At 40.4% G+C, this 13,511-nt stretch overlaps 1 protein-coding gene across 1 annotated transcript in view; it reads left to right on the top strand.

Annotated features, from left to right (window-relative positions):
- Positions 1 to 13,511, top strand: part of CSMD2 (CUB and Sushi multiple domains 2) — a 628,049-nt gene that overhangs the window by 584,932 nt on the left and 29,606 nt on the right. Inside the window, exon 56 of the mRNA XM_056122939.1 lies at positions 11,478 to 11,651. Within this exon, the coding sequence (XP_055978914.1) occupies positions 11,478 to 11,651 (174 nt within the window). The remainder of the gene's footprint in view (positions 1 to 11,477; positions 11,652 to 13,511) is intronic.

Here is a 13,511-nt window from a genome sequence, read left to right as displayed (position 1 = left end):
ATTCTTCGGTTTTGGTAGTTCGTGTATCTACAAAATGTTTCCGTTTAATTTGAGTTATCTAATGGATTGTCATATAATTGTGTTCATAGTGTTTCCCTACCATCTCTTTTTGGTAAGTCCAGTTATTGGTAGTGTCTCTGATTTCCTGATTTTAGTCATTTAAATTTGAATCTCCTCTCCTCTCTCTCTCTCTCTCTCTCTCTCTCTCTCTCTCTCTCTCTCTCTCCCTCCCTCTCTATCTCTCTCTCCAGAGTAGCTACCCACTTGTCAATTTTGTTGACCTTTTGAAAAACACTTTTGATTTTTCACATTTTCCCTGTCAATTTTATATTAAATTATTCTCGCCTGTGGTACTTTATATTTGCTTTTTTTCTATTTGCTTTGGTCTTAGTTTGATCTTTTTCTCATTTCCTAAAGGAAAATTTAGGGTGCTGGTTTGATATATTTCTTCATATCTAATTTAAGTTTTGCAGCTATAAATTTTCCTCTGAACGTTGCTTTCTCTGAATACTTTAAATTCTGGTATGTTATTTATTTTCATTTTTGTACATCTGAAGCATTTTCTTATTTCTCTTACAATTTATCCCTTTTTGTTTGTTTGGGGGCTACATTCAGCAGTGCTCAGGGCTTAATCCTGGCTCTGAGCCCAAAAATCACTCCTGGCAGGCTCGAGGGACCATAAGGGCTGCCAAGGATCAAGCCCAGGCTGACCAGGTGCAAGACAAGCCCTACCCACTGTACTATCTCTCCAGTTCCTTACAACTTATTCCTTGATCTATTTCGTATTTGGAAGAGTGTTTTTAATATGTTTAAATTAGTGAACTTTCCAAACCTATTCCTTTGTACTTGAAGGACATACTTTTTTTTTCTCTTTATTTATTTTTTTATTAGTGAAACACCTTGAGGTACAGTTATAGACTTACAAATTTTTGTGCTTGGGTTTTAGTTATACAATGATCAAGTTCCCATCCCTCCACCAGTGCCCATACTTTTTTTATTGTTTCATGAGACAGGCTTCCAACTATGGAGCAATATTCCTGGTCCTTGTGTCTACTGTCTTTGGGTGTTAGTTTCATGTTATGTTATTTTATATTCCACAAATGAGTGCAGTTCTTCTGTATCTGTTCTTCTCTTTCTGAACTCATTACACTTAGAATGATATTCTCCATGACCATCCACTTATAAGCAAATTTCAAGACTTCATCTTTCCTAACAGCTGCATAGTATTCCATTGTGTAGATGTACCAAAGTATCTTTAACCAGTCATCTGTTCTCAAGCACTTGGGTTATTTCCAGATTCTGGCTATTATGAACAGTGCTTCAATGAACAGACAGGTACAGATGTCATTTCTACTGTGCTTTTTTTATACTCTCAGGATATATTCTCAGAAGTGGTATTGCAGGGTCATAAGGAAACTCAATTTTTAGTTTTTGAAGGAATGTTCACATCATTTTACAGAAAGGCTGGACCAGTCGGCATTTCCACCAAGAGTGAAGGAACATCCCTTTCTCCTCACATCCATGCCAACACTAGTTGCTTTTGTTCTTTTGAATCTGTGCCAGTCTCGTGGTGTGAGATATCACATTGTTGTTTTAATTTACATCTCCCTGAAAATTAGTGATGTAGAGCACTTTTTCATGTGCCTTTTGGTACATTTGTAAGTACATTTGTACTTTTTTTTCCTTTGAGGAAGCTTTTGTTCATGTCTTCTCCCCATTTTTTGATGGGGTTAAAGGTTTTTTTCTTGTACAATTCTACTAGTGTCTTGTACATCCTGGATATTAATCCCTTATCATATGGGTATTGGATAAATATTCTTTCCCACTCCGTGGGCTCTCTCTGTATTTTGGTCACTGTTTCTTTTGAGGTGCAGAAGTTTCTTAGTTTAATGTAGTCCTATTTGTTTATGTTTGTTTCCACTTGCTTGGTTAGTGGTGTTTCATCCTTCAAGATGCTTTTGGCTTCAGTGTCATGGAGGGTTCTGCCTACATTTTCCTCCAGGTACCTTATGGATTCAGGTCTTATATTGAGGTCTTTAATCACTTTGATCTGACTTTTGTGCCTAGCATTAGACAGAGGTCAGAGTTCATTTATTTTGCAGGTATCTGTCCAGTTTTCCCAGCACCACTTGTTGAAGAGGCTTTTCTTGTTTCGTTTCACATTTCTTGCTCCTTAATCAAAGATTAAGTGGCCATACATTTGAGAGTCTGTGACAGAATATTCAACTCTATTGGTCTGTGGGTCTTTTTCTAGTCCAATATCATGCTGTTTTAATTACCACTACTTTGTAGTACAGTTTGAAGTTGGGGAAGGTGATACCACCCATCTTCTTTTTCCAAAGTATTGCTTTAGCTATTCTTGGGGGGAGGGTGGGGAGATTATTGTTCCATATGAATTTCAGGAGTGTTTTGTCTATTTCTTTGAAAAATGTAATGGGTATCCTGATAGGGACCACATTAAATCTGTATAGTGCTTTGGGGAGTATTACCATTTTTATAATGTGAATCCTCCTTATCCATGAGCAGGGGATGTGTCTCCATTTCTCAGGGTCCTCTTTTATTTCTTGAAGTAGTGTTTTGTACTTTTCCTTGTATAAATCATTCACCTCTTTAGTTAAGCTGATTCTAAGGTACTTGATTTTCTGAGGTACTACTGTGAATGGGATTGTTTTTTTAATATCACTTTTTTCTCTTTTATTATTTGTGTATAAGAAAGCCATGGACTTTTGGGTATTGATTTTGTCGCCTGCCACTTTACTATACAAACCTAGTGTTTCTAGTAGCTTTTTTGTAGAGTCTTTAGGATTTTCTAAGTATAGTATCATATAATCTGCAAATCGTAATAGCTTGACCTCTTCCTTTCCTATCTGTATGCCCTTGAAATATATTTCTTGCCTCACTTCTATGGCCAGAACTTCCAGTACTATATTGAATAGGAGTGGCAAGAGCCGTCAACTTTGTCTTGTTCCCAATCTTAGAAGAAAGACTTTTAGTTTCTCCCCACTGAGAATGATACTTGCCGTAGGCTTACGGTAGATGACTTTGATTATGTTGAGGAAAGTTCCTTCAGTGCCATTTTGCTGAGAGTTTTCATCATAAACGGGTGCTGGTTCTTGTCAAATGCTTTCTCTGCATCTACTGATATGATCATATGGTTTTTACCTTTTCTTTTATTGATATGATGAATTATGTTGTTTGACTTGTGAATGTTAGACATCCTTGCATCCCCAGGATGAATCCTACTTGGTCATGGTACATTATATTTTTGATGAGTCATTTGATTCTTTTTGCTAAGATTTTGTTGAGAATCTTTGTGTCTGTGTTCAACAAGGATGTCATCCTGTAATTTTCTTTCTTTGTGGTATCCCTGTCTGATTTTGGTGTCAGGGTGATATTTGCTTCATAGAAACTGTTTGGAAGTGTTTCTGATTCTTCAATTTTCTGGAAAAGCTTAAAAAGGATTGGGAGTAAGTCCTCTTTTAAAGATTTGGAAGAATTCGCTAATGAATCCATCTGGGCCAGGACTTTTGTGTTTGGGGAGATTTTTTTATTACCATTTAAATTTCCTTGATGGTGATAGATCTGTTTAGGTATTCCAGGTCTTCTTGTCTCAGCTTCAAGAGAATATCGGAATCCAGGAATTTATCCATTTCTTCAAGGTTTTCTTGTTTTGTGGCATATTCTCAAAGTAATCTCTGAGAATCCTTTGAATTTCTGTAGTTTCTGTTGTGATGCCCACCCTTTTGTTTCTGATTTGGTTTATTATGGTTTTCTCTCTCCCTTTCTTTGAGTCTTGATAGAGGTTTATCAATCTTGTTTATTTTCTCAAAGAACCATCTCTTGGTTTCATTGATCTTTTGGATTTTTTTTTCGGGCTTCCATCTCATTAATTTCTGCTTTAAGTTTTATTATTTCCTTCCTCCTGCCTGAATTGGACTCCTTTTTTTGGCCATTCTCAAAGTTCTACTCGTTGACCAGTAGTGAGCTGTTTAATTTCCAGGTCTTTGATTTGATTTTCTGTTTGTGTGTGTGATTCACTTCTATTTTTCAGCACATCATGGTCTGAGTAGATAGTTGATACAATCTCTATCTTCTTAATTTTATGGAGGTATGTTTTGTGATCCAGCATGTGGTCTATCTTGGAGAATGTCCCATGCACCTGGAGAAGACTATATATTCAACTTTTTGAGGATGAAGTATCCTGTACATATCTACTAAGCCCCTGTCTTCCATTTCTTCCCTCAGATAAAGTATGTCCTTACTAAGCTTGAGTCTGATTGATTTATTGAGAGGTGATAAATTGGTATTGAAATTTCCCACTAGTATTGTGTTGCTGTTGATATCTTTCTTCAAGTCTATGAGTAGTTGTTTCAAGTATTTTGCTGGTCCCTCATTAGGTGCATATACATTTAGGAGTGTAAGTTCTTCCTGATGTACAGATTCCTTGATCAATAAGAAACGACCTTCACTGTCTCTTGTGACCTTCAATCTGAAATCAATGTGATCTGATACCAGAATGGCCACCGAAGCTTTTTTTTTTTTATTAGTGAAACACCATGAGGTACAGTTGTAGACTTACAAATTTTTGTGCTTGGGTTTCAGTTATACAATGATCAAGCACCCATCCCTCCACCAGTGCCCATCCTCCACCACCACGGTTCCCAGCATCCCTCCACCCCCCTGTCCCCCATACCACCCTGCCTCTGTGATAGGGCATTCCCGATTACCACTCAATGCCTCTCTTGCAAACCACAGGACCCAAAAGGAGAGAGGGAGAACACCCAAGCTTTGTTGAGGGAGTTGTTTGCCTGTAGAATTGTTTTCCAGCTTTTGACTGTGAATCTGTGTTTGCTCTGACTGTTCAGATGTGTTTCTTGCAGGTAGCAGAATGTTGGGTACAATTTTCTGATCCATCCTGCCATTCTATGTCTTTTAATTGGTGTGTTTAGCCCATTGACATAGAGAGAGATTATTGTTATGGGAGTTTGTACCATCTTTCTGCCGAAGTTTGGTGTATTTAAGGGCCTTCTCTTGACTAAAAGTAGCCCACATAGTTTTTGTTTTTGAACAAGAATGGTTATGAGTTATAAAGTTTCTAAGTTGTTGTTTGTGAAACTGTGTGTTGTTCCATCTGATATGAATAAGAGTCTATACGGGTAAAGTGTTTTTGGTGAGGCATTTATGTCATTAAGTTTTTTCACTATATCCCACCACTGTCTTCAGGCCCTGAGGGTTTCATCTGATAAGTCAGCTGTAAATCTTGAGGATGCTCCTTTACAGGCAATTTTTTTCTTTGATCTTGCTGCTTTCAGAGTTTTGTCTCTATCTATGTTTTTTGTCATTCTGATCAGGATGTGTCTTGGAGTATTTTTATTTGGATTTCTTCTAGCTAGTATCCTTCGGGCCTCCTGAATCTGGTCGCATGTGCTCTTCAGCTCTGGAAACGTATTAGAAATGATATCTTTGACAGTTTCTTCTTCATCAGGGTTTTCTTTCTGTCCCACTGGGACTCCAGTGATTCTTATGTTTTTCCTCTTGGCTTCATCCCAATATTCTCTTGACATCTGTTGGTTGATGTTGAGGCTCTTTTCCATTTTCTGCTGTTGTCTGGAGATTCTCTGCACTTCATCTTGGAGCTCACTGATTCTGTCCTCAGTAGCTGTTACTCTGATGCTGAGGCCTTCCACTGGGTTTTTCAATTCACCTACTAGGTTTTTCAGATCTGTCATTTCTGTTTGTAATTTTGTTTGTATTTTCCACGTTTCTCCTCTCAAATCCTCTTGTATTTTATTGGCGGTGCATTCCACTGTTTCTTTTAGCTTCCCATGCTGCATCTTCAGTAGCTCCCTTCTAAATTCCTTGTCAGAGAGGTTATCTAGTGCTTCATTACTGGTTGGATCTTCTCGGCTAGTTTCTTCAGTGACTAAGTCTGATGGGTTTCTGCATTGCTTTACCATTGTTACTTATGCAGTTTAGACTTTCACACTCACTAGTACTGTTGTGTTTTGGGTGTAATATTAATTGAGGTGGTGTTAATGTATTATTGGCCTAATGTGTTTTTGGTGATCGGTCTATCCTAGTGAAAGTTCCACCTAATAAGATAATTTATGGTTCTTATGGTATATGGAGGAGAAGAACAATTTGTGGCCACAGCTCTGGACACCACCCCCACCGGACCTGTACCTGAAGAGGGTGAGATTAAGCGAGTCCTTGAAAGTTGGCTGCTAGTGGCATGGTTCGACTGGGTTCCCATCCCTCGGAGATCTCGGTTTTATTCTTTTATCACTATAAAATATCCTTGTTTCTAGTAGCAATTTGTGCCTTAAAGTCTACCTTGTCTAATATTTGCCAAGCTCTTTTTAAGTTACTTTGTCTCTTTTTCTAGCTCTTTAAATCTGTTCATCTTTTTTTGAATCAAACTTGTGAGACTTATAGGCAGTACGTAATGGCATCATAGTTTTGTCAGTTTTGCTATATATGCCTTTTATTCTGGTGTGTACTACCAGTGACACTTGAATGTGACTTAATGAACACAAATTGCAGTGCTGAAGTTAACATGTTAATCTTCATTTAATGTAACTACTGGTAAGATAGTTAGTTTATATTTTCTTCCTTTATTTATTTTTTGGTGTGGGGGCCACCACCGGTAGTGCTCAGAGCTTACTCCTGGTTCTGTGTTCAGGTATCACTCCTAGGAAGACCCTGGGGACCATACTGACTGATCAAACCCAGATCGGTCTTGTGCAAAGCAAGCACCTAACCCACTTATTTTCCAGTTCTATTGGTAGTATTTTCTATGCAGCATGTCTTATTTGTTCCTTTACTCTTCTATTGCTCCCTTTTGTTTTAAATAGGTCTTTGTTTTTTAAAGTTTAAATTTCTTGATTGTCCTGTTTAAATTTTTTTTGTTGCTTCTTTTACTATGCTTTTAAGTTATTTTTAAATAAAATTACTCTGAAGATCATGTTTAATATCTTAGTTTATAATAACCTAACTTTTACTAAGTCAATTTCAGGTGGATCGAAAACTATTCCTTTGTGTTGATCTCCCTTCCTTGCCACTGTTTGTACTGTTATTGTTATGCAGGCTATACATCTTCTTCTACCTATCAGCACAAATTTTAAAATTATTGCCTTGTGCGCGTCCTCAGGAGGGAAAAGTTGAAAAATAAAAACATACTTCAGTAATTTCTCTATGTAGTATCCTTTGTCGATGCGATACTTTTGTTTTTCTATGACTCTGAGTTCTTTCAGTTCAGTTTAAATAACTCCTTTTAAAATTTCTGTATAATCTATAATTTGTTTTTAGTTTTTGCTGATTTATTCTCTCAGGTTTTATTTGTTTGTGAATGTTATGTTTGAGGAATGGTTTTCCTGGGTATAGAATTCTTGTTTGAATGTCTTTTCTTTCATTAATTGAGTATGTCAAATTATAAAATATCTGGGTTTTAATTTGACAGGTGTGTATTTGTTTTTCTACTTGTTCTGCCGTTTTATTATTCTCTTTTCCTACCCTCATGTTAATTGATTTGTGATTCCATTTTTCTCTATCAACAAGTAAATTTGCACTCTCCGTATTTTAGATATTGACATTAGAAATTATAATAGAAACCCTTAATTTATTAAGTCTGAAGTTAACAAATTTTATTTTCTCCTGTATAGTACAAGAACATCAGAACACTTCACCAACTTTTATTCTGATTTTGACATTTTTATTGCTTTAGTATAAATTATTAATTTTGCCTTATTTTTAACATGTTTGCACAATGTAACACTGTAGCACTGTCCTCCCATTGTTCATCGATTTGCTCGAGTGGGCACCAGTAACATCTCACAACAAATTGTGAGACTTGTTGTTACTGTTTTGGGCATATTGAATATGTCACAGGGAATTTGCAAGGCTTTGCCATAGAGGCGAAGATGCTCTCCGAGAAGGGCAGAGGAATCAAACCCGGGTCGGCCATGTCGGCTGCGTTGAAGGCAAATGCCTTACCCACTGTGCTATCGCTCCAGCCCCGTTTACACAATGTATTGTTATTATTGTTCTAGGAAGAATTTTATTATTCATTTAGACTTTCCACATACATACTATATTCTTTGCTCCTCATCTCTTCTTATATATTGACCTCTGTATTTATGGGACTGTTTTCCTGCTATTTGAAAGACATGGTTTAGTATTCTATTTAATAAAGACCCTATAAACTGCTGGGAACCACTCTCCAATTTTGATTATCTCTTGTAGTTGTTCCTTTTCCTTATAATGTGTATGTGATTTTAAAATCCAGGCTGGTATTTATTTCTTTTTTCCCCATTAAAGAAATATTTCAGTTATCTTCTGACCTCTTTTGCTACTTAATTTAGGAAGTACCGTCAGTCTTTCACAAACCAAAAAGACATCATCTTCACTGAAGTTACCAAGTGTTGGTGGGGATGGGGCCTTGGGAGTGGAAGAAGAAGCAGACTAGGAATGACAGTGAGAGGAGTGAGGGTCTTTGGTACTTTGATGGGGGAGGAGGGTGATGGCAGTAACTTTGTGCAACAAAAGTATCAACATTAACGCTATCATAACTATATTATCTCCCTTTCACTTTAAAAAGAAGGAAAAGATAGTCTACATTTCTGATATTTTGCATTTTCCCTGGTTAATTTAAATGATAATTTAGCTGGACTGTAAATCTAGGTTCATACATTTTCTCTTAATCCTACCTGCTAACGTTCATTATTGAGACATCTACTTTCAGATTATTTGCTATACCTTTTGAGTGGCCCATTTTTACATCACTGATTTCAAGGGTCTCTATTCTTGGTATTCTGAAATTTCATATATTATGCTAGATTTTTTAAAAAAAATTATTCTTAATAGGATTTGCTAAGCTTTCTGGATTTTTTTAGATATCCTAAATTTTGTATTTTTCATCTCTGGTAAAGAACTCATTGTATTATTCCTCTAAAAAACTTATTCTTTTATACCATTAACATCTTGATGAACTCTTAATGCATTGTTTCTCTGAGACTTCCAATATTGTTAATATGAAGCTAATCTGCTATTTCTGCTGATCCTGACTCACAGTGATTTGTTTCTCATGTGTTTTACTGTATTTGCATTTTAATCTCTTATTTAACTTATCTTAACCTCTCGAAACCATTAATCAAGCTCTCAGTTTGGTAGAAGCTGAAGTCTAAATAAAGGCTAGCCATTATCTTGGAAAGAAAATGATTAATGTTCAATAATTGCAGCTATTCTTTATTCCAGAAAGCCGGTGGCCACTTTTTTCTCATTGGTATTTACAAGGTGTTAAATTCTCCCTAGCCTAATTACTGAACTATCATCTCATTATCAGGAACCTAGAAATCAAAAGACAACATAATCCTTTCTTTTTAAATCAAGTTTTCCCGGAACAAACCACATTCAAGCATGGTCATGCATTTTCATTTATTGTTGGGGAAATATCTGGAGGGTGGGGCAGGATGCGGGTGTGGGGGGGGGGGTGTTTGCTAGATTGGATAGCATTTTTCTACCAGAGCCTGGGTAAATTTCCCTGAATAAAGGTCTCTAGATGATGATTGCCAGTGAAACCACATTCACTGATGTTACGTGAGTCTCAGGAAGCCGTTTACTGAACTAGCTACACTTGTGCTTCTCCAAGTTCTAAAAGCCAGACAAAAAGATTGTGGAAACTGTAGAGGCTGTTATATATCCCCTGAAAACTAGGGCGTCCTTTCAGGTAAGGACAAACTGCTTTAATTGCTATGAACGTGTAGGGACCAAGGAAAATGCATGATCTGAATCTGTATAATATGCAGTTCTCTGCTAAAGTGTTTTTAGAAAACAGTGGACATTCTGGAGATTAGAATCTGGCTCTCCCGTTAGATTCCAGGACCACTCCACCCAGGCCTGCCTTTCTCTTTTCTTTCCTTGGTCTTCTATTTCAAAAGCTCTTCTTTCTTGCTATTTCTCAAACACACCAACCTCCTTCTGGTCCTGGGCCTCAATACCTGGGGCTCCTTTCCTCCCGTTACTCTACCCCCAGGTTTGGCCTCTTCACATCATCCAAGTCACTGCCACAAGTGTCAGCGCTTCAAGAGAAATTCCTCCCCACCTGCATAAATAGTGCCATCACCCTTTGCTGATATAGCTTTGTAATTGTCACCATCCCCTAAAATGGTCTACTTTGTTATTTATCATCTCTCCCCACCCTTGTGTAAATGTCATGAGTATGTGGCCTCTGTTTCCATGCATACACACATAAACCACACCTCACACTTCATATACATACAATCAATATGCATTGAGTCAGTGAATGGAGCTGGGTCAGCCTATGGCTGGGACAATGGCAGCAGCACCTGCCCGACCCACCCACCCTCCTCCAGAATTCCCATTGTCCCACTGGATTTCAGTGACTCTTTGGATACTGCAGGCAGAAAGGGCACACTGGGAACAACTGATGTGGACAGCTGGAACATGGAGTTGGTCCTCATTCTGGAAACTGTAGCCAACATGGGTAGACTCAGAAGACAAGTCACTTCCTTTAGCATATGTAGATTAGGGTAAACACCTCCCCCCATAGACATCTATGGCTGTGAGAAAACAGGGAGAAGAGATAAGAAACCAGGAAGAAGGGTGGGCAAAACACCTGCTCTGGATTCCAAAATGCAAAGGAGAGAGAGAAATGGAGAGGGAGAGGGGAGCAAGAATGGGAAGTTCTGGAAGCAACATAGGGGTTAGCATCAGAGGCCTTTGGTCCCCTGCGGGTAGACACGAAGTGTCTGTGTCTGACTAAACCACTAGATTCAGCTCCCAGGCTAGAAGTAAACTTAAAAATGTCTCCATCAATAAATCAGCCTGGGGGGGGCTAGAGCAACAGCACAGTGGGTAGGGCATTTGCCTTGCACACAGCCGACCTAGGTTCGATTCCCAGCATCCCATATGGTCCCCCGAGCACCGCCAGGAGTAATTCCTGAGTGAATGAACCAGGAGTAATTCCTGTGCATCACCGGGTGTGACCCAAAAAAAAATAGAAATCAGGCTGGGGGGTAGGGGGAAATCTGAGGTCAGATGGAGTCATGGGGTCACTGGGTGGTGGGGTTGGAGGTGGAAACATCAAATGTCTAAAACCCCATTGTAAGCAGCTATGTGTCTAAATAGAAACCAATTAAAATCAATTGATCGATATTGCACCAAATAAAGAGAGCAAGAACTGAGTTCCTACTACATGCAGAGCTGAAATGGCCACGTGCCTCCTTGGGCTCTGAACACTATGGGTGCTGCACCTCCTCCCGAAGATCTGTGGGTGGGTGTGCGCTGAGGGGGCGGGGCGGGGGGAGGGAGGGCGCACAGCCTGCAGTGGCCGCGCAAATGTGCCTGCTACTGGCTCTCTGGTCCTCTCCGCAGGTCACTGCCAACACCCAGGGCATGTCCGGTTGGTGATGAGGCGCCAGGCCGTGTCAGGGTGCTGAACAGTCTGCTCTTTCCCACAGTGGTGTCCTGCGGTCATCCGGGCTCCCCACCACATTCACAGATGTCGGGGGACAGCTACACCGTGGGGGCCGTCGTGCGTTACAGCTGTACAGGCAAGCGGACGCTGGTGGGAAACTCCACGCGCATGTGTGGGCTGGACGGACACTGGACCGGTTCGCTCCCGCACTGCTCAGGTACAGGGCTGGGGGTGGGGCGGGTTCCTAGAAGTCCCGGCTGCTGATAGGCAAGTGTGACCAGCATCAGAGGACACACTTTGAGCCCCCACCTGCTCCTCCCAGCACAACGCTTCCCTCTTGAGTTCCCCCTGAACTTCAGCCCTGGTGATCTGGAACCATCCTTGGGTGCTCTGGATCAGCCCCCAGAGCCAAAGAATGCAGAGCTATAGGGGAGGACTCCCTCCGGTCAGAGTCCCATGGAGACGTTTGTTTCCTTGAGTTCCTGCCAACCAACCGTCCAAGCCTTCCTAGTCTCCGAAGGTCCCATCTCAGTCCTTTGTTCTTTCTGCCCTGTTAGGACTCCCACAGACCTGCTTGTGTTCCTTCCCTCTTGTCATTGCCTCCCCTACCTGTCCCATATCCTTGTGACCTCGTGGAATGTCATGACTGCCCTCAGACACCAGTCCCAAGTTCTCTGACAAATTTGTTTTAATCTCTAGAAGGTGTTATCAGAACAGCAAGTGTATGTCAATACCATGGCTCTGACATCCATCGTATCCAAACTGGAAATTCATTAGCAATGTCAGAACAAAATATTTGAAGTTGAGTTTTCCCATCAGTGCCAAAGCTAAAATGTTAGCAGCCACAGCCTTTGAGGTGAGCCTGCATGGCCCCAGAAGAGCATTCTTATCCTATGTCACATCCACAATGGCAGTGCTCCTGTCACTCAGGGTTCCTTCCTCAAGGGCTCACCTGGGCTTTGAAACTGACCCCCATCCCTGGCATTACCAGATCCTTTCTGGAAGGCTGGATCCTGGCTGCCTCCCAGAGCCAACGCCCTCTGCTGGCTGTGAGACCACATCACAGTTAGGAACCTAAGGCTGGACAAGGTTAAGTTTCCAGAGTTAAGTTTCCAGAGGAGCCTGTCCCCGAAATTCAGGACACTGCCAAAATAAAGAAGCAGAGATCAATTAGGTCTCCCAGGACCATTCCAGACCCCTTACCCTAAGTTACTATCCTGGACTTTTATATTTCTCACCCCTATTGATCTCATTAACCACACAGTTAGTAAACTAGGAAGGATCATATATGAGGCAGAGTCAGAGGAATCCAGGGCTCACATATAGTAGAAAACTCAGCTAGAAAACCTCCAAAATTCTTTCGCCTCTCACATTTCACATTTGTGTGACTTCCTATGCACTGGTCCTGTCTGTGGAAGAAGGGAGCTCCTCCTCAGGCACATCAGAGGATCAAGGGAAACTATGAAGTGGTAGCAATCTCTCTTCTCTGTCGTCAAGGGAGACAAACAGGGGATGAGAATCGTGGCAGAGCCGTCCTGGGAACCTCAGAGAGCAGGACTAGAAGGGTCTTTATAAACTCTCAGGTGATACTGACCCTTAAATGCCTTGGGTCAGAAAATGGAGGGGAGGGGAATGGAGAAGTATTTCTAGGTGTGTACTTATAAGTAGAATAATATCTCCCCCACTCCACCCCCAGTCCTGAAACTTAATACTTTCTTGTGCATCAGCTGCTCCTGCCAGTCCTTATCAGCACTACTTTGAAGTTCCAGGGTGAAACTTTTGAGCAGCATTCTGTATAGTCAGTGCCTCATATGTATAACAATATTCTCTGAATATTTCAGTCCTAAGTCCATCAAAGGCATGTGGAGATCTCTGGCATCTTACACATCTTTGGCAAAATCATTGCCCAGCATCACCTTCCTGATACACCTCTTCAGTAAAATGTCAACAGTTGGGGCCAGAGTTGGCATTTGCCTTGCATTTAGTCAACCTGGGTTCAATCCCATCAATATGGTTCCCTGGACATCACCAGGAATGACCACTTAGCATAGAGCGAGAGGTAAGCACTGAGTACCAC

Source organism: Sorex fumeus, unplaced genomic scaffold (assembly GCF_029834395.1).
Source record: "Sorex fumeus unplaced genomic scaffold, SorFum_2.1 ptg000047l, whole genome shotgun sequence".
NCBI classification, from domain to species: domain Eukaryota; kingdom Metazoa; phylum Chordata; class Mammalia; order Eulipotyphla; family Soricidae; genus Sorex; species Sorex fumeus.
Note: the sequence above shows the minus strand (reverse complement) of the source record. Positions and strands in the feature narration are given on the sequence as shown.